Below are 21465 nucleotides of genomic sequence, written 5' to 3' on the forward strand. Positions count from 1 at the left end.
TTATTTAATTATTAATTTTATCGCCTTTTCTCCCAATTTGGAATGCCCAATTCCCACTACTTAGTAGGTCCTCGTGGTGGCGCAGTTACTCTCCTCAATCCGGGTGGCGGAGGACACGTCTCAGTTGCCTCCGCTTCTGAGACCGTCAATCCGTGCATCTTATCACGTGACTCGTTGTGCATGACACCGCGGAGACTCACAGCATGTGGAGGCTCATGCTACTCTCCACGATCCACACACAACTTACCACACGCCCCATTGAGAGCGAGAACCACTAATCGCGACCACGAGGAGGTTACCCCATGTGACTCTACCCTCCCTAGCAACCGGGCCAATTTGGTTGCTTAGGAGACCTGGCAAGAGGGAGACAATATTAAGAGTTTATCAATTCAAAAAAAGCCCTTTTAAATTAATCAAAGCGCTCTTATTTAGATGTTTGTCTATTTTTTTTTTCAACCCAAATTCAAAAGAAAAAAAATACTTTATTTATTTATTTTATTTTTGCATCAGACAGAAAAGGAATAATATTTTATGACCATTAAGGTTTTCTTTTTTTCTTTTTTTTTTTTTTGGTGTTCTAACATTATTTTCATGACAATTAAGAACATTTTCCTCAGATTCTCATTACTGTAAATGTCTGGATGTTTAACTTTTGAATTGTTAGTTGTTGTTTTGTTATACTCAATTCTCTTTCAATTCAAATTACTGTCATTAATTTTTTAAGCATTTCCTTTTCTTAAATGTAGTACAATACAACCATGATAATCATATATACAGTACACTTTAAAAAACATATCTGAACCTTTTTTTTTTTAAGATTTACGCATTTCAGCTTCATAGCAAAATTCCATCAAATTTATTGATGTGTAATGTTTATTCAAAATTAAATGAATAAACCTTAAATATTTAGTTTTTTATAATTTTTTATTAAAGATTACTCAATTTAATTTAATGGAATTTTGTTATGACATTTAAATGCGCAAATCTTTAAAAAAAAAACAAACAAAAAAAACAATTCGCACCCACACACACACTCACACAGACATATATATGTCTGTGTGTGTGTGTGTGTGTGTGTGTGTGTACAGTATATGCTATATATATATATATATATATATATATATATATATATATATGTATATAATTGTTGTTTTCACAATGTAACAATGATCATGAGATACTAAATGGTTGAGACATATGATAATATACAGGTGCATCTCAATAAATTAGAATGTCGTGGAAAAGTTCATTTATTTCAGTAATTCAACTCAAATTGTGAAACTCGTGTATTAAATAAATTCAATGCACACAGACTGAAGTAGTTTAAGTCTTTGGTTCTTTTAATTGTGATGATTTTGGCTCACATTTAACAAAAACCCACCAATTCACTATCTCAAAAAATTAGCATACATCATAAGACCAATAAAAAAAAAACATTTTTAGTGAATTGTTGGCCTTCTGGAAAGTATGTTCATTTACTGTATATGTACTCAATACTTGGTAGGGGCTCCTTTTGCTTTAATTACTGCCTCAATTCGGCGTGGCATGGAGGTGATCAGTTTGTGGCACTGCTGAGGTGGTATGGAAGCCCAGGTTTCTTTGACAGTGGCCTTCAGCTCATCTGCATTTTTTGGTCTCTTGTTTCTCATTTTCCTCTTGACAATACCCCATAGATTCTCTATGGGGTTCAGGTCTGGTGAGTTTGCTGGCCAGTCAAGCACACCAACACCATGGTCATTTAACCAACTTTTGGTGCTTTTGGCAGTGTGGGCAGGTGCCAAATCCTGCTGGAAAATGAAATCAGCATCTTTAAAAAGCTGGTCAGCAGAAGGAAGCATGAAGTGCTCCAAAATGTCTTGGTAAACGGGTGCAGTGACTTTGGTTTTCAAAAAACACAATGGACCAACACCAGCAGATGACATTGCACCCCAAATCATCACAGACTGTGGACACTTAACACTGGACTTCAAGCAACTTGGGCTATGAGCTTCTCCACCCTTCCTCCAGACTCTAGGACCTTGGTTTCCAAATGAAATACAAAACTTGCTCTCATCTGAAAAGAGGACTTTGGACCACTGGGCAACAGTCCAGTTCTTCTCCTTAGCCCAGGTAAGACGCCTTTGACGTTGTCTGTGGTTCAGGAGTGGCTTAACAAGAGGAATACGACAACTGTAGCCAAATTCCTTGACACGTCTGTGTGTGGTGGCTCTTGATGCCTTGACCCCAGCCTCAGTCCATTCCTTGTGAAGTTCACCCAAATTCTTGAATCGATTTTGCTTGACAATCATAAGGCTGCGGTTCTCTCGGTTGGTTGTGCATCTTTTTCTTCCACACTTTTTCCTTCCACTCAACTTTCTGTTAACATGCTTGGATACAGCACTCTGTGAACAGCCAGCTTCTTTGGCAATGAATGTTTGTGGCTTACCCTCCTTGTGAAGGGTGTCAATGATTGTCTTCTGGACAACTGTCAGATCAGCAGTCTTCCCCATGATTGTGTAGCCTAGTGAACCAAACTGAGAGACCATTTTGAAGGCTCAGGAAACCTTTGCAGGTGTTTTGAGTTGATTAGCTGATTGGCATGTCACCATATTCTAATTTTTTGAGATAGTGAATTGGTCGGTTTTTGTTAAATGTGAGCCAAAATCATCACAATTAAAAGAACCAAAGACTTAAACTACTTCAGTCTGTGTGCACTGAATTTATTTAATACACGAGTTTCACAATTTGAGTTGAATTACTGAAATAAATGAACTTTTCCACGACATTCTAATTTATTGAGATGCACCTGTATGTGTCAAAAATTTATTCGTTATGAAAATAATGTCAACATAAAAATATATATACAGTATATAAAATAAATGTACCAATAGACTTCATTTGCTTTACGCGGAGTATAAATCCTACGGGGGGGTTATTGGGGGTGAAATGTTATTTGGATGGGTTATCAAGTCAAGTAATTTTTATTTGTGTAACACTTTTCTCAGTACACATAATTTCAAAGCAGCTTTGCAGAATGTCATGTCTTAATGTCTTAAAACCTTGAAAGGAACCAGACTTATGCATGACACGCTTCAAACCCTGATTATAATCATCAAATATAAATGAACATGATCTAGAAAATACAGAACGATGATTTGATAGTGTCTCAGACTCTTAAACAAACATCAACTCACCATCTCATGTTCCTCTTGATAACTGAGCTTCAGTCTCCTCTCGACGTTGTGTTTGTCCCAAACTCCTGGTGACTCTGACTGATGTGTCTCTATATGTGTGTGATATTTGTTCTGTGACCATAGTGGCCATCAAGAGTACTGTAGATTTGCCCCAGTATCCTGTTAAAAACTATCATCGATCGGTTTAGTCCCTGAATTCTGCCCTACAACAGTTGCATGACTGCATTCTGTTGTATATCAGTAAAATAATTGTTTTACATAAATAAATGACATTTGTGAATTTATTCAGCAGAAAGAAACAACATTTTCAGATTAAAATGATTTTATTTGGTTGTAGGCCAGATGCCCCTGTTGACTTGTTTGAACGTTGACCCATTAGACAACATAAATGGTCCTTTATCTCTCTAAAAGTGTGTGAAAAGATTATGTTATTAATTTGTTTTACTCCTATACAGTGGAACCAGAAAGTAATAAAAGACATTGACTTTGTACATCCACTAAAAATCACCGCCAAGAAAAGTGCAGCAAGTTCTGAGAAAAGCTACAGCAGAATTTGAATTGCACTTTTATATTTTGTTATCTAATGCAATGATATTCACATATATTTTTGTGACCACTGTACCTCCATTTATTCTTTAAGAATTAAGAAACTTCCGAGTCACAGTATGAACTGGATTCTCTTTATTGAAACTTGGTTTAAGTTCTTCTGCTAGAAAGCATATTGTCCATCATGCACTACAAAACCAAAACACAACAAAGTGCAACAAAAAGACATTTAAATACTAAAACACATCCTCATGCCCATCAGGGTACACTGTAAAAAGTAAAGGTTCCCTTGAGAATCCTTTAGATTTTGCAGTGCATGTATTAGCATGTAGATCTTAATCGTGCATGTGCCATTCTGGCATTTAACAATGTATTTGCAAAGGTTATTATTTGCATGAATACACATACCCTTTATTTATTATTTATTCTATTAAATCAAACAAGAAACAGCATAAAATCATATGCAACTGTGCACTGCAAAATACCACTTTCTTACTGAGTATTTTGTCTTCTAGTAATAATACCTAAACATCATTAAGAGAAGAGAAAATGACTTGAGAAGTAGAATGGCATGGCATATATAAGTCTTGCTTTCAAAGAAATCTCACAACATTTGGTGGGATTTATGCTCATAACAAGAAACAACTATTTGCCAATGAGTTAAGAAAAATAAACATGTTTACCCTTTGAATCAAGTTTTTTCTCATACCCCATTGGCAAATAGAAGTTTGTGTTACAAGCATAAATGTTAGATTTATCTAAAAACAAGACAAATCATTCCATCCCGGCTCCTTTTGCTTCTCAAGTAAATTTATCTTGTTTGAAGAATGCTTAGATATTTTTTACTGAAAACTAGATTTTTTTGCAGTGATTTTTCATTAGAGAATTGATGGTAGGATGTTACAATGGCTAGAAATCTGCCCTCATGGGAAGTTTAAAATGAGATGTTTTAGGATGTGAAAAACACACTTTATATTGCCTATAATACACATCATAATGCTTTATATCTTTTCAAGTGTAACGACGGTTATGTATATCACCTAACATACCCCTTTCTTAGTTAACATTTTTAAGAGTAATGCATTACATAGCATTTTACACTTTGACGCATACTGTATACACTAGCAGCCAAAAGTTTGGAATAATGTACAGATTTTGCTCTTATGGAAAGTAATTGGTACTTTTATTCACCAAAGTGGCATTCAGCTGATCACAATGTATAGTCAGGACTTTAATAAAGTGAAGAATTACTATTACAATTTGAAAGAAAATCTTCTTAAACTACTTCAAAGAGTTCTCATGAAAAAATCCTCCACATGCAGCAATGACGGCTTTGCAGATCCTTGACATTCTAGCTGTCAGTTTGTCCAGATACTCAGGTGACATTTCACCCCACACTTCCTGTAGCACTTGCCATAGATGTGTCTGTCTTGTTGGACACTTCTCATGCACCTTACAGTCTATCTGATCCCACAAAAGCTCAATGGGGTTAAGATCCAGAACACTCTTTTCCAATTATCTGTTGTTCAATGTCTGTGTTTCTTTACCCACTCGAACCTTTTCTTTTTGTGTTTCTGTTTCAAAAGTGTCTTTTTCTTTGCAATTGTTCCCATAAGGCCTGCACCCCTGAGTCTTCTCTTTACTGTTGTACATGAAACTGGTGTTGAGCGGGTAGAATTCAATGAAGCTGTCAGCTGAGGACATGTGAGGTGTCTATTTCTCAAACTAGAGACTCTGATGTACTTATCCTCTTGTTTAGCTGTACATCTGGTCTTCCACATCTCTTTCTGTCCTTGTTAGAGCCAGTTGTCCTTTGTCTTTGAAGACTGTAGTGTACACCTTTGTATGAAATCTTCAGTTTTTTTTTTTTTTTGGCAGTTTCAAGCATTGTATAGACTTCATTCCTCAAAACAATGATTGATTGACGAGTTTCTAGAGAATGCTGTTTCTTTTTTGCCATTTTTGACCTAATATTGACCTTAAGACATGCCAGTCTATTGCATACTGTGGCAACTCAAAAACAAACACAAAGACAATGTTAAACTTCATTTAATGAACCAAATATCTTTCAGCTGTGTTTGATATAATGGCAAGTGATTTTCTAGTATCAAATGATCAATTTAGCATGATTACTCAAGGATAAGGTGTTGGAGTGATGGCTGCTGTCTAGATTTGATCAAAAATGACTTTTTTCAAATAGTGATGGTGTTGTTTTTTACATCAGTAATGTTCTGACTATACTTTGTGATCAGTTGAATGCCACTTTGGTGAATTAAAGTACCAATTTCCTTCCGAAACAGCAAAATCTGTACATTATTCCAAACTTTTGGCCGCCACTGTATACACATGAAATAACACATGAAGCGTGTGTTTTAATGCATTACGCATTATATTGTATTATGACAGCAGATCACTGTCTATTATATTCTCCACTCTATCAGATTCTACGGTGTATTATAAAGTGCATTATAGTACATTATGAATACCTTCAGCACCAGTGTTTCCAAAAAAACAATTTTTCTTACCATCTGACTGGTTCCTCTCATCCAAACTGACAGATCAGGGTGTGTAAAGAAATCAAAGGTCAGACCATAAACACACACACACAGATTTTCAGAGAATGTGTGTGTGAATGTGTTTTCTCAAACTCAAACTTGCTTTTGATGTGTTTAAAATAAATCCAGTCTACTTGGAATGGACTTTTATCCTCTTTTCCCATCTATTTTTTTAATACATATTTAATCTCTTTACCACTGAATTAATTCATTCAACTTCTCACACTTTGAGTAATTTTTAATTTTATAATATTATATTGCTCTACCTTCTCTATAGAGAGTGTGTTATTATTCGTTTAAATAATAAAATATGATTACATTATACAACAGTACCGCTACAGAGATAAATAATGCATACAAATCTGCGCACACCAAACACACTGACCAGCATGACGCTACGCTCTCATTTAAATATGAGTATAAAAATAGTTACAACTACATAAAAATAGCTAGAGAATTTCATCATGACAATCTTTGCGATCACAAGATGTTGACAATCACTAACATCACAAAATGGTTTGTTTTCATCGGATTAAGTGCGTCAAATCTCATATGAACTTCCATTTCTGCTCATTATGCCACTGCAATACAATCTCTTAATATGAGGGAAATGAGTCCATCACTGATATACATCATACTGCAGTGTGCACAAAGCATTTAAATCTGGAAATAAAAGTTTCTGGACTTTAAAAAATGTAAATGTTTACCCGAGCCTTAAAAGCTCCTGTCTTATTCACTTTTCATAGTAACTGTGTCTGCAGGCAGCATGTAAATATACAGATTAGAAATCAGTATGGAAGTATGAACCACCTGCAGAAAAACATAAAAAATAAAATAAAAGACAGTTAATATCCTGCGTCGCTGTGGGCATGAGACAAGAATACCTTAAAAAACTAAATGTAAACTTAATTCTGTTTGTTTCACTAACAAAAAGGTACTTTTTAGACATGGTATTAATCATGGTAATATTCTTTGAAGTGCCTTAAAGTAACATGCAAATACCATGGTACATGAATAAAGAAATCATTCAATAAGAGTCACAGTGTTACACGTTTAGGGGAAAGTATGGAGCTAAAACACTGACTAAAGTGTTTGAATCTGAAATGTTAATTTGAATACTAGACGTTACATTTTGCGGCATATTTTACAAATAAAAGTATTTTTAAACAGAAGTTTTTATTTTTTTTTATTTTTAGAGGTAGAATTAGCTGTAACAATTAAGATGATAGAATTACAGGTTTAACATTTTTAGATCAAGAAGAAACTCTCTCACATTTACATTTCAGAAATTCTGATCGTAAACAAACTAGGCAAAAGGTGGGTTATTAATCTGAATTTTACAGCTAATTCCACCCCCAAAAAAATCAGCTTTTCAAAAATACAAGTTTATAAAATACATTGCAAAAATCTTGACTCTAGTGTCTAGCATTCAAATACTTAAGTCAGTGTTCTAGCTCCATAGAAAGGAGAATGATTTACTTATAGTTGACTGCATATTGAACTGGGATAAATTACAAATATTTCAATAAAAAAAAATGACACAGATCAGTTATAAAATAACATGTTAAAAAGATGATTTAACATTAAAGGGATAGTTCACCCAAAAATTAAAAATCTCTCATCATGTACTCACCCTCATTCCAGATGTGTTTGACTTTCTTTCTTCTGCAGAACACAAATGTTTTAGAAGAATATCTCAGCTCTGTAGGTCCATACAATGCAAGTGAATGGGTGCCAAATTTTTAAAGCTCCAAATAGCACATAAAGGCAGCATAAAAGTAATCCATATGACTCCAGTGGTTTAATCCATGTCTTCTGAAGAGATATGATAGGTGTGGGTGAGAAACAGATCAATATTTAAGTCCTTTTTTACTATAAATCTCCACTTTTGACCAGCCCGACCAGTAGGTGGTGATATGCATGCAGAATGTGAATTGCCAAAAAAACTAAAGAAGAAGTATGTGAAAGTGGAGACTTATTGATCTGTTTCTCACCCACACCTATCATATCACTTCTGAAGACATGGATTAAACCACTGGAGTCATATGGATTATTTTATGCTGCCTTTGTGTGCTTTCTGGAGCTTAAGAGTTCTGGTCACCATTCACTTGCATCGTATGGACCTACAGAGCTTAAATATTCTTCTAAAAATCTTCATTTGTGTTCAGCAGAAGAAAGAATGTCATGAGGGTGAGTAAACCTTCCTTATTGAGTGAACTATGCCTTTAAGACCTTTTATTTAAGTAGATTTAACTGATTCCAAATAATTTTCTCTGGATTTTCCTAGTATATAGTTATCATTGTTACTATGATATATCTCAACATACCATGGCACTGTCACAGTACTTCTGTAAAAGGTCTTTAGTGTTTGCCAGTTAGTTTACCTGTTTGTGTACGTGATTAGCTTGCGGCAGGCTTTTCTTGTAGAATGTGTTTGTGATGGAGTTCGTCCGATAGGTCGTCAGTGATGGACGTAGAATCACCGCTGAGTGACATGCTACATGAGAACAGATCAGCCCGTGATGATTAGGTTAATTAGTATTCAAAGTTGTTACAGAACGCAGAATGCTGTTTACAGTCACACACATCCAGATTTACCTGTTATCATATATGTCAGTGGTGTTTCCTGTGAAAATAAGTATGAATATTTGAAAAGATGGTCTAAGCCTCAAATTGGCTTTGATGCATTTTGCATATCAAGTATGTAAAGTATTAATGAAATAATGCAAAATACAGTTTCATGGCAATTATGGCTATTCAGTTTAACGTTAATTTTGAACTCTGAGTGCACCATCTCATTCATAAAGGTATGATTACTTGAGTTTGAATTACCATTGGTGATGTTCAGTTTGTGAGTGGAGTTCACTGTGATCTGTGTTTCATCCTTTGATGCTCTGTTTTGAACATGAACAACACACACAGATGTGAGATCAATCGGCCGTGACAGAAATCAGTCCAAACATTCACATAAACTCTGTCGCTCACTTGCTGGTTTGACTGAAGTTGGTTTTCACTGGAGCTGATTTGGGCGTTTGACTGGCGCTGTTGAACATCACATTGCTGAATGTGATTGGCTGATCACTGGAGCGCATGAACATGTGATTGACAGATAAAGAGGTGGGGTAATGTCCTGGACGAATCGGTTTGGCTGAGAGCAAAATAAATCACATCCATAGTGTTATAATATTTTAACACTGTAAGATGTAGAGTCATTTTATATCACAGTAACAGTATATTTCACAATGCTATTTGTTTACATATTAACCCTTTTCGATCATTTTGGCTGTTAATGACAATGGCATATATTTTGCCAAAGGTATGTATTTTTGGGGGAATTTTGATATTTCAACCTCAGTTCCTATAACACATCTATAATACACTGTGTACACAAAATAGTTACACTCAGGACCTTCAGGACAAAAATGTCCCCATTGAAACCCATTAAAACAATATTTGCAATATTTGATCCCAGTGCCATTAAAGCATAAAATCATGAATTCTATGATATTATGCTTTCATTCCGGAGCCCTGGCTTTAAAATGTACATTTGTAATATTTTCCACCAGATGGTGCTATTTTTCTCATGTTTAGCCTATGGAGCAAATACATGCTTTTCCCCTATTTTCTGTTTGCTGTATTATAGAGCACTGCAGGCCAACTGAATAAATGATGCAGATAAAATTGTGTGTGTGTGTTGGTATGGATGTCAGAGACTGTGTGTGTGTGTGTGTGTGTGTGTGTGTGTGTGTGTGTGTGTGTGTGTGTGTGTGTGTGTGTGTGTGTGTAAAAAACAACAGTGGCATTATGTAAACAAACTGGCATTTAAAGGGTTAAAATCCTAAATATGAATGCATATTTGGTAGTTATGATCAGGACTGATGTTGGTTAAAAAAATCTTTAAAGTCAGTGAAAGTGGAAAATAATATTAATATATAATATTATTATGGCAGTTTTTGACGCTGACATTTTTGTCCTCTAAGGACCTTTAAGTTACTTTTTTTATAGAAGCATAAGGGTTAAGTTACCATTTAGTAATGCCTTTTTTATTTTTGTAGGCCTGTTAATCGTTTCTTGAAAGTGAAGAAGTTTATGACACATATGAGTCAAACAGATCATGTAACAGAGTGCCTTTCATGTCATTTGTTTAATTACCCAGAAAAGATTACTGGCAGGCCACCAACCCAAAAATTGCTAACCAGAGCATCTGGGGGTTTCAACTGACCAATGAGAGCCGCATGAGGTCGTCTGAATGGGTTTTTGGCCCTCATGACGTCTTTGATGCGCTCCACTTCCTGCTGGTATCGCCGACGGTCGTTCATGGCTCCTTCTTTAGCATCTCTCAGTGCGTCCTCCAACGCCCGAACACGCTCAGCCGTAGAACGGAGACGTTTCTCCAGCTTCGGAAGTTCACAGCGCAAATCTGCATTATCACGAACCAACTAAACAAAAGAGAAAAAAAACTGTTTATTTAATGTCTGCAGGATAAAATCTGCACAATTATGTCTCAATATTGTTTAGCCTTTGGATGATATTTAATATATATGTATATTGTATATTATGTATATACAATATTTATGTACAGTATTTGATCTGAAATGGCTCAAAAAAGAGGAAATAGCCAATGTTTATTGTAAGAACTAAAACAAAGTAAAAATCTAGTTAAAAAGTTTCATTAAACGAACATGTTAAAGCATGTTTTATTTGAATGGCACCAATATCACAAAGCATAATGAGAAACAGCAATATTTTTTAAAAAAATTTTTATTCTCCCAATTTGGAATGCCCAATTCCCACTACTTAGTAGGTCCTCGTGGTGGTGCGGTTACTCACTTCAATCCAGGTGGCGGAGGACAAGTCTCAGTTGCCTCCGCTTCTGAGACAGTCAATCCGTGCATCTTATCACGTGACTCGTTGTGCATGACACCGCGGAGACTCACAGCATGTGGAGGCTCATGCTACTCTCCACGATCCACGCACAACTTACCACACGCCCCAATGAGAGCGAGAACCACTAATCGCGACCACAAGGAGGTTACCCCATGTGACTCTACCCTCCCTAGCAACCGGGCCAATTTGGTTGCTTAGGAGACCTGGTAGGAGTCACTCAGCACACCCTGGATTCTAACTTGCGACTCCAGGTGTGGTAGACAGCGTCAATAGTCGCTGAGCTACACAGACCCCCCGAGAAAAAATCTTGATGAATCAAACTTGCCAACTTTTACGCAGCTTACTGAAGTAGAAACGCCTTTAAAACATCTTTGTCTTAATGCTCTCTTAACACGATCTTCAGGAAACTTAATGCCCAATTTAAAAGCATATTATCAAGATATTTACGTTGTTGCTTAATTTTATATTTAGCCCTATTTGCCATTCAAACAAATCCATGTTAACTCACCTGTTTGTGAACTTTCGTAAGCTGTTCCAGGTTGTTTTCAAGAAAGGAAATCTTCTGTTTCTGAGTTGAACTCCCCCCACTGTCATCAGGCTCCAACTCAGAACTCTAAAACACAGAGAGAGTTGAAGAACAGAAATCATTGTTTTAGCACAGTTTGTTCTGTGTTCGGATGAACTCACCCATTTAACTCGTGTTGTGAGGTCTTGAACGAACAGCTTCCTCAAGTTGTGGAGGGTCTGGAGCTCTCGTGCCTTTTCAGCAGAGAAGAATAAAGGAGACAGGTGCTTAAGTGTGCCATTAGAGTCACTATATCATAATTTGATGATTTCTTATTGAACCTTTATTATCTGGTAGATACTCACGACTGTTTCTTCCAGTCCCTTCATGTCCTGTTTGGCCTGTTCATGACGTTCATTGAGATATCTGTAGACACAACCAACAATCCGTCAGAATCAGGAGTAATTAGTGTCTTGGACAATAAACTTGACTACTGTATAACTCAGGAGAGTCAGTAAATTATAAGGATTTATAGTAGGCTTTTTATGCATATTTATAAATGTTTTGTATGGTATACATAGTCTTCGGTAGCATGGTTTAAAGTATATCTGGTATACGTTAAGTATAGTGGCAGTGCAATGTAATGGAAATGTTTTGTTTATTGCAGCACACTAGTACAGTAAAATACAGTGTATGGTATGGTGTACTACGCTAAATATCATGCTACAGTATAGTACAGCACGGCGTAGTATAGTATGGTGTAGTATAGCAATGCATTGTACTACCAAGGAAAGGCAAGGCAAGTTTATTTATATAGCACATTTCATGCACAATGGCAATTCAAAGTGCCTTACATATAAATGATAAAGATAATACAAGATACAATACATTTTAAAACCAATTAAGAAAGAGAAATTATATTAAAAAGTATCAAATTAATTTAAAAAATAAGTAAAAATTATTAAAATGAATAAAAAAGAAAAAGAATACAGAAATAAAATGATGCAGTGCAATCAGAAAGTGCAGCACAGTGCTCAGTGAATAAATGCACAGTTAAACAGATGTGTTTTCAGTCTGGATTTGAATGTGGCTACTGTTGGGGCACATCTAACCTCTTCTGGAAGCTGGTGCCAGCTGCGGGTGGCATAATAGCTAAACACTGTCTCGCCTTGTTTTGAGTGAACCCTCTGTATGTCTAACTGACTTGATCCTAATGATCTGAGAGGTCCGTTAGGTTTATATTCAACCAGCATATCTGAAATGTATTTAGGTCCTAGGCTATTGAGTGATTTATAAATGAGTATTAGTACTTTAAAATCAATTCTAAATGTAACTGGAAGACAGTGTATAGACCTGAGGACTGGAGTAATATGCTCAGATTTTTTGGTTTGGGTGAAAATCCTGGCAGCGGCATTCTGAGTGAGCTGCAGGTGTGTAATGGTCTTTTTGGTCTTTCTTTTTAGGGCCGGTGAGGAGTCCATTGCAGTAGTCCACCCTACTGGTGATGAATGCATGAACAAGTTTCTGTAAGTCTTGACTGGATACAAAACATCTAATTCTGGCTATATTTTTTTAGATGATAGTAGGCTGATTTAGTTATTGCTTTGATGTGACTACTAAAACTAAGGTCTGATTCCAAAATGACACCAAGATTTCTTGATTTTTTGTCTTGGAGTCAAGGTATGTATTCACCTTGGGAATTTCGCCTTTGTTGCCAAATACAGTGACCTATGTCTTGTCGTTGTTTAACTGAAGGAGGTTTTGGCACATCCAACTGTTAATTTCCTCAATGCACTGGCACAGAGAGTCTATGGGGCTGTAGTCATTTGGCAATGGAGCTAGATAGATCTGGGTGTCATCTGCATAGCTATGGTATGCAATTTGGTTCTTTATCATAATTTGGCCTAGTGGGAGCATATACAGGTTGAACAGGAGCGGTGCAAGAATTGAGCCTTGTGGGACTCCACACGTCATGGATGTCCACTCAGATTCATAGTTGCCTATGTTCACATAGAAACCCCTCCCTTCCAGATAAGATCTGAACCAGCTGAGGACCGTCCCAGAGAGCCCTACCCAGTATTCCAATCAGTCTAGGAGAATGTTGTGGTCAACAGTGGCAAAAGCAGCACTGAGATCTAATGATACCCACACTGATATTTTGCCTGAATCAGTATTTAGCCGAATATCATTAAGGATCTTTATGAGTGCCATCTCAGTGCTATGATGTGGTAGGAAACCAGACTGGAACTTGTCCAAGTAGCCATTCGAGATTAAGAATTTGTTCAGCTGATTGAAAACAAGCTTTTCAGTGATTTTGCCTATGAACGGAAGATTTGAAATTGGTCTGTAGTTGTTCAATATTTATTTATCTAGATTGCTCTTTTTAAGAAGGGGCTTGACAACTGCAGTTTTCAGGAACTTCGGAAACGTGTCTGAAAGGAGTGATCCATTTACTATTTCTAACAGATCTTTTTCCAGACAGTTAAACTAAGTAGTATGGCATTGTGTGGTATAGTGCTCTCTGGTAAGGTACAATATAGAATAGTATACTATACTGTGGTTCTGTACTGTACCGTACAGTATAGTATAGTATAGCATAGTATAGTATAGCATAGTATAGTATAGTATAGTATAGTATAGTATACAGTAGTATAGTATAGTAAACAGTACTATAGTATAGTATACAGTAGTATAGTATACAGTAGTATAGTATAGTATACTATACAGTAGTATAGTATAGTATACAGTAGTATAGTATAGTATAGTATAGTATACATTAGTATAGAATAGTATACAGTACTATAGTATACAATAGTATATAGTATACTATACAGTAGTATAGTATAGCATAGTAAACAGTACTATAGTATAGTATACAGTAGTATAGTATACAGTAGTAAAGTATAGTATAGTATACAGTAGTATAGTATAGTAAACAATATTATAGTATAGTATACAGTAGTATAGTATACAGTAGTATAGTATACTATACAGTAGTATAGTATAGTATAGTATAGTAAACAGTACTATATTATAGTATACAGTAGTATAGTGTAGTATACAGTAGTATAGTATAGTAAACAGTACTATAGTATAGTATACAGTAGCATAGTATAGTATAGTATAGTATAGTATAGTATAGTAATGCAGTGTATGGCAGTGTGTAGTAGTCAGTACTCATGTAGTGCTGGTTTATCTCACCTGAGCTCCTCAAGTTGTACAGTTTTCTCATGTTCTAGATCCTTCAGAGCTGTAAACTCAACACTCATCTGCTCCAGCTCTAAACTCAACCGCTGATTCTCACTAAACACAAACACACAACACAGTTGTTACATATCAAATGGCAGTCAGACAATAGATGTCAATTATACCGACAGAGAGTTCAGTAGAGATGAGTAGAATTAAGCAGAGTTGCATCTGACTCCGTGAGCTCATCGATGATCTTCTGTTTGTGGTTGATGCTGTCACGCAGATGTCCAAGCTGCTTGTGTTGTGGTTCACGATGAGCGTCGGATTTCTGCTCTGGAGGTTTGTGAGACTGAGCAATACAACAGTGCAGTTAGCACAAAGAACTGAAATCCTCACCATAAACTTTAGTACAGTGGAATCTGCAATCCTTAAATATTGCTAACATTTACAGCCAATAGTTTGGTCACATTAGTGACAATAAGTGACAATGTTAGTGTCGATGGGAACCAAAAACATTTACCTTCACACTTCCAGACTCATCAGAGTCCTGTTGATTATCTGGACCGCTCTCTGCAAACAAAGATATCTCGTTGAATAATGACATCATTTTCATGAAACATTTTACCCCCAAAATTCAGCACAACAAATGAAACCATGATGTACACTTAACAAGTGCACTTTACAAAAGGGGTTGACCAATAGTGGATTTTGCAGATACCGATAACTATTATGGTGGAAAATGCCGATAACCGATTAATCGGCAGATAGTTTTTTCTTTTTGAATCTGCTTATAGAATGATAAAAACTATTCTTAATCTTTCCTTACTATTAAGGGCAAACACATTGAGGCTACAAGAGCCCATAATGAATAAAATCCCAAAAGCAGTTTATTGTGCTAACAAACCCCCCAATAATAACCATATAACACAGGACTTTTAATTATAAACAAGCCCGAAATGCAGAAGGGACTCTTATTTTGAAATGACAGAGACTTGGCTCCGATACAATCCTCTATATGTAAACAAGTACCAAATGAAGCTTTTTATAGCCTATGTATTGCCCAGATGATTTTTGTATTATTATATTACACTAGATGAGGTTTATTGATGAGGAATAAATACAAAAGAAAACTATCAGTAACTATCGGCATTTTTGCCGATAACCGATAGTTCCAAAAAGCAACTATCGGCACCGATTATCTGTTAAAACCTACTACCGTCTACCTCTACTTTATAATGTAAGTTTGTTTTCTTTATGCAAAATATCATTTATTTTTTCTTTTGATTTTGGGGTGAAAACTGTCCCATATTCAGCCTGATATTCTGTGAAGTATTTTGGAGTATCATGTAAATACCATGGTACATGAATATGGTAATAATTCAGCATCACAGTGTATTACTATCTGATACATCAACATACCATGGTACCACCACAGTACTTTTTTGCAAGGGACATTTCCAGTAATGAATTAAACACCTGCAGTCTGTAGTTTGGCAAGTTCTTCACTCAGACTGTCGTAATTCTCCTCCAACTGTCTCTTCTTTAGTTCCATGTTCTGCATGTACTCCGTCAGAGAGCGGATCTTTGCCTCATGCTGCAGAACACACACACACACATTAGTGTCTGAATTGTGTTTGCGTGTGTGTATATGTGTGTGTGTGTGTGTGTGTAACCTGTAATATGAGCAGTTGACAGCTCGACAGTTCTCGTCCCGTCTCCTCCATCTTGCGTTGAGAGTCTGACTGTAAACTCTCCAGATATCTGCAGCGTTTCACCACTGACTTCAGCTCAGACTTCACCTTACTCACATACACACACACCACTGCGTACTCCTCTTCTAACACACCCGACAGATCACACAGCTGGGAGACAGAGAGAGAGAGATTTACTCTAGCAATAGTATTTCTATATATACATGATGTTACATATACACGTTTTGTCTGATTATTTGCATTGAGAATATTCTGCTAGTCACATCTGAGATATGGTTTCACTTTAAAGATAAAGTATCTGAGATGTATGCGGTAAACACAAAGTTCAGTAAAACACTGAGGTTACTGTCGGTCATGATGCTATCTGTGTGTCTTCATATATGTGTGTTGTGTGAAGTGAACGCCCCCCTCCTCACTCAAACATTATCACTGTTGCACTTGTGTAACGTTTGTTTTACTGACCGCGGGGATATATCACAGGTAACTTCAGGTCAACACATTTGAGCAGACAAATTTTTCTGCATTTTTTGCATGTTAAAAAGACATTCCTTAGTATGTTTATTAGTATGTTTTCCTCGTGAAGGCCGTCGCTTGCTCCTCACAATGTCACTGATTTCAGCTTTTACTTATTTTAGGCACACACACTCACCAGTCTGATTTCACCGTTTCCCAGTATGAAGCTGAAGTCATTTAGATCCTTCATGAGGGTGTTTAACACCTCAGTGATGCGTTTCCTCTGCTGGCTGCTCACTTCCTGAAGCCGGGAAAACTCTGCCTCCAAACACATCAGATCCGACTGAGAGGAGATATACAGCCAACATGAGCAGTGATTTGGTATTCACACTAACACATTTGAAGAAAAATGGAAAAATATCTCAGCTCAGTAGGTCCTTAAAATGCAAGTGGATGCTGATCAGACTTTTGAAGCTCCAAAAATCACACACACTCAGCATAAACGTCATCCATGCGACTCCAGTGGTTAAATTAATGTCTTCTAAAGCGACATGATCACTTTTGGTGCAAAAAGATCAATATTTAAGTAATTTTTAATCATAAAGCATCACTTCCAGTCAGCAGCAAAATTGTCTAACTTTCCACAGATGTGGTTAGTAAGTGATTTTATGACAGTAAAATCATGTTAACACACATATTGTTTATGTATTGTGTCTATACTTTTGAAACAGTGAGTATTTTAATGTTTACAGATTATTGACCCCATTGACTTCCATTGTAAGTGTCTCACTGTAACAGATTTTTGCTTCTTTTAAAGAAACGACGGGACAAGACAAAACATGACGTATTTTTCATATGATCTACATTATGCCACAAATGCTGTTGATTGAGCTTAACTTGTTTTAAATCTGGAATTTTACTTTAAAAACTAAAGATAGTACAGTAATGAAAAATGTCTCAACATATAACCAGGCTTTAATGTTACCAGAGCATGTTTTGGTAAAATGCAGAAAATCGTTGCCACAGCAGTGCTTCCTTCACAACAAAAATGTATTTTCTAAATCAGTATATTTTGTAAAAAAAAATATATGTAAAAACAATGTCATTCACTTGAGAGGCAAACCTACATAGTAAATAAATAAAATTACAGTTAAAATAGTTTTCAGAGAATATATTTTGAATTGTTTATTTATTCCCTCACTGGCAAATATTTTTTTCTTGTTTAATATATATATATACGTATATATATATATATATATATATATATATATATACAGTATATAAAAATATTTGGAAGTGAAAAAAAAAATAAAATAAAAAAAAAAAAATATATATATATATATATATATATATATATATATATATATATATATATATATATATATATATATTTTATTTTTTTATTTTTTATTTTTTTTCCACTGGCAAATATTTTTTTCTTGTTTAATATATATATATATATATATATATATATATATATATATATATATATATATATATATATATAGTATATATATAGTATATATAAATATTTGGCAGTGAAAAAATAAATAAATATATATATATATATATATATATATATATATATATATATATATATATATATATATATATATATATATATATACATATATATATATATATATTTACTTATTTATTTATTTATTTTTATTTTTATTTTTTGACTGGCAAATATTTTTTTCTTGTTTAATATATATATATATATATATATATATATATATATATATATATATATATATATATAATTTATTTATTTATTTTTATTTATTTTCTTTCACTGGCAAATATTTTTTTCTTGTTTAATATATATATATATATATATATATATATATATATATATATACATACAGTATATATAAATATTTGGCAGTGAAAAAAATATATATATATATATTATTTTTTTTTATATATATATATATATTAAACAAGAACAAAATTTGTATTATTATTATTTATTTATTTATTTATTTATTTATTATGTATTTAAATTTCTACAGTATTCATTTTTTAACAGATTGAGACTTTAAAAAATTTTGGGGGGGGCTGATGTTTCGATATTTTTACTGGAAAACAAGACAAAAACACAAATTAATTACATGATTTTTGCTGTGATTGTAAGACTGGGCTGATTTGTGAAAGTAACGAGAGTGGCGTACGGTTTTGTGAGACAGTTCCTCAGCGAGCTGTCTGTTGTGGATGGTCTTGTCTTGGACTTCTTGGCTCTTCTGGTCGTAGTTCAGAGCGAGTTCCTCAAGAGCCTGTAGAACTTCTTTCACCTCGGCCTTTGCACTGTCACTCTCCGACTGCAGACGGCTCAACTCGCATTGCATACGCTCACCGTCACCACGCGATGATGCTTGCAGCTAAACAACACACACAATGAAGTATCGGATGTCTTTAATTGTTTCTCCTAGACAGCAGTGAGATTAAATTGAGACTTTTGCTGAAGTCTCCTGCTTCTCAGATGTTTCTGAGAGAAAGACTCAGTAGAGTTTCACAAGAGATCTCAACAGTGTCTCAAACTGTGCTCAGACTTGCCAAGATACCAAAGTCTGAGAGATCTCAATATAAACTCAAACACTTCTCATCATATTCTTCCGAGAGCAAATGATTTGAGCGATACTATCCACATTCATTTTATAGCTCGATACTCTTATTGTATGTCAACAATGGACACATTTGTGTCTATTAGTAATTCTTATAAGGAACTGTTGGAAAAACATCTGAAACAAAGTTGATACTGCACTAAAGTCTCCTGAGCTATGAATGAGCTACACTGTATGTTACTTTACTCATGGAGTATTTATTCCTACTTAGCATTTAGCATGCTAATGTATGCTATTGTTAGCTTAAAGTTAGCTAACTAGCATAAGCTGCAACATAAATTGGGTCATTTAAAAATAACTTTATTCCATTGTGTTGAAATTTTGTGACAGAATTAATAAGCTAAACCAAGAGAAAAAAAAAATATGTTGATGTCACCTAACTGATTCATGTGGAACCGAAGTACGTGATTAAATCATGTAAATTCAAAGCATTTTTTCATCTTTACGTCTCAGTTTAATCCTTGTGCGACCTTCGGGATATTTTTGTCTTTTTTATTTTAGTTTTTTCGATCATTTTTGGCTGTGTTAATGCCAAAGGCATACATTTTGCCAAAGATATGTATTCAACCTCAGTTTCTATAATACATCCATAATACAATGTGTGCACAAAATAGTTACACTCAGGACCTTCAGGACAAAAATGTCCCCATTAAAACTGCAATATTTGATCCCAGTGCCATTAAAAGCATAAAATCATGAATTCTATGATATTATACTTTCATTCCGGAGCCCTGGCTTCAAAATTTACATTTGTAATATTTTCCACCAGATGGCGCCATTTTTCTCATGTTTAGCCTATGGAGCAAATACATGCTTTTCCCCTATTTTCTGTTATAAATGATGCAGCTAAAATTGTGTGTGTGTGTTGGTATGGGTGTCAGAGTGTGTTTTGTATGTGTGTATTGAGAAATTTGTGTTGCATTATGTAAACAAACTGGCATTTAAAGGGTTAAAATCATGTAAATGAATGAATATTTGGTAGTTATGATCAGGACTGATGTTGGTTAAAATATTAACTCATTGAAAGTGTGCAAAGGATACAAATGTTCCATATATATTGACTGAATTAATAGATTTTGATTTTTAAAATCTCTGTCTTGACTCATTATTTGATTAGACTACCAAAGGACATTTTTACACAAAATTGGATTAGAAATGCCAAATAACTGCATTTGTTTCTGAGATGATTACTGGACTCAATCTGAATTAAACATGCAACGTGATGAGGTCAAGTAACATACTACTGTTTTTAATGTTTACCACTGCATACTGCATACAGTTTCACAAACATTTTTTTATGTAGTATGCAATAAGCAGTACACTAGTTTTCATTCTGACGTGTGTAAACAGAGTATTTTACCTCTTCTTGGTCCAGCATTTGCTTCTTCAGTCTTTCAACTAACTGACACTGTAGATTAATCTCATCATCCTGTCAAACAGAGAGAATATCAGTACATAAAGTCAACTTTTCCATCAGTTTACAACACACTGTATATTCTCAATGTTCTGCATGTGTATCCAAATTGTTCTTGAACACGGAAGTGTTCCATGATTCATAACGGAAGCCTGCTTTCGTTTTCCGGTCTCACTAGCACCAGCGTACCGAGTGGGTTGATGACATGAAGCGATGGCTTAGTTACGTTGATATCATTAATTACTTTGAGTTGTTATGACAATCAACAACTGAACAAGTTGAGCCTGAACACATTTTTACTCCAACTAACACTTAAAGGAATATTCTGGGTTCAATACAAGTTAAGCTCAATCGACAGCATTTGTGGCAAAATGTTGATTACCACAAAAATTCATTTCGACTCA

General features: G+C 34.9%; 1 protein-coding gene across 1 annotated transcript in view; it reads right to left on the reverse strand.

The window, feature by feature from the left end:
• Positions 1-5597: 5597 nt before the first annotated feature.
• The window catches only part of kif5ab (kinesin family member 5A, b), a 39470-nt gene continuing 23602 nt past the window's right edge, over positions 5598-21465 (reverse strand). The window contains exons 13-29 of the mRNA XM_051713043.1: positions 21008-21076; positions 19198-19404; positions 17217-17363; positions 16529-16717; positions 16332-16449; positions 15376-15425; positions 15089-15204; positions 14868-14969; positions 12032-12092; positions 11849-11920; positions 11670-11774; positions 10497-10713; positions 9260-9422; positions 9107-9168; positions 8873-8900; positions 8659-8771; positions 5598-7084 (exon numbers count right to left, since the gene is read on the reverse strand). Of these exons, the coding sequence (XP_051569003.1) occupies positions 8675-8771; positions 8873-8900; positions 9107-9168; positions 9260-9422; positions 10497-10713; positions 11670-11774; positions 11849-11920; positions 12032-12092; positions 14868-14969; positions 15089-15204; positions 15376-15425; positions 16332-16449; positions 16529-16717; positions 17217-17363; positions 19198-19404; positions 21008-21076 (1803 nt within the window). The 3' untranslated portion in view covers positions 5598-7084; positions 8659-8674. The remainder of the gene's footprint in view (positions 7085-8658; positions 8772-8872; positions 8901-9106; positions 9169-9259; positions 9423-10496; positions 10714-11669; positions 11775-11848; positions 11921-12031; positions 12093-14867; positions 14970-15088; positions 15205-15375; positions 15426-16331; positions 16450-16528; positions 16718-17216; positions 17364-19197; positions 19405-21007; positions 21077-21465) is intronic.

This window comes from Myxocyprinus asiaticus, chromosome 12 (assembly GCF_019703515.2).
Source record: "Myxocyprinus asiaticus isolate MX2 ecotype Aquarium Trade chromosome 12, UBuf_Myxa_2, whole genome shotgun sequence".
Taxonomy (NCBI): domain Eukaryota; kingdom Metazoa; phylum Chordata; class Actinopteri; order Cypriniformes; family Catostomidae; genus Myxocyprinus; species Myxocyprinus asiaticus.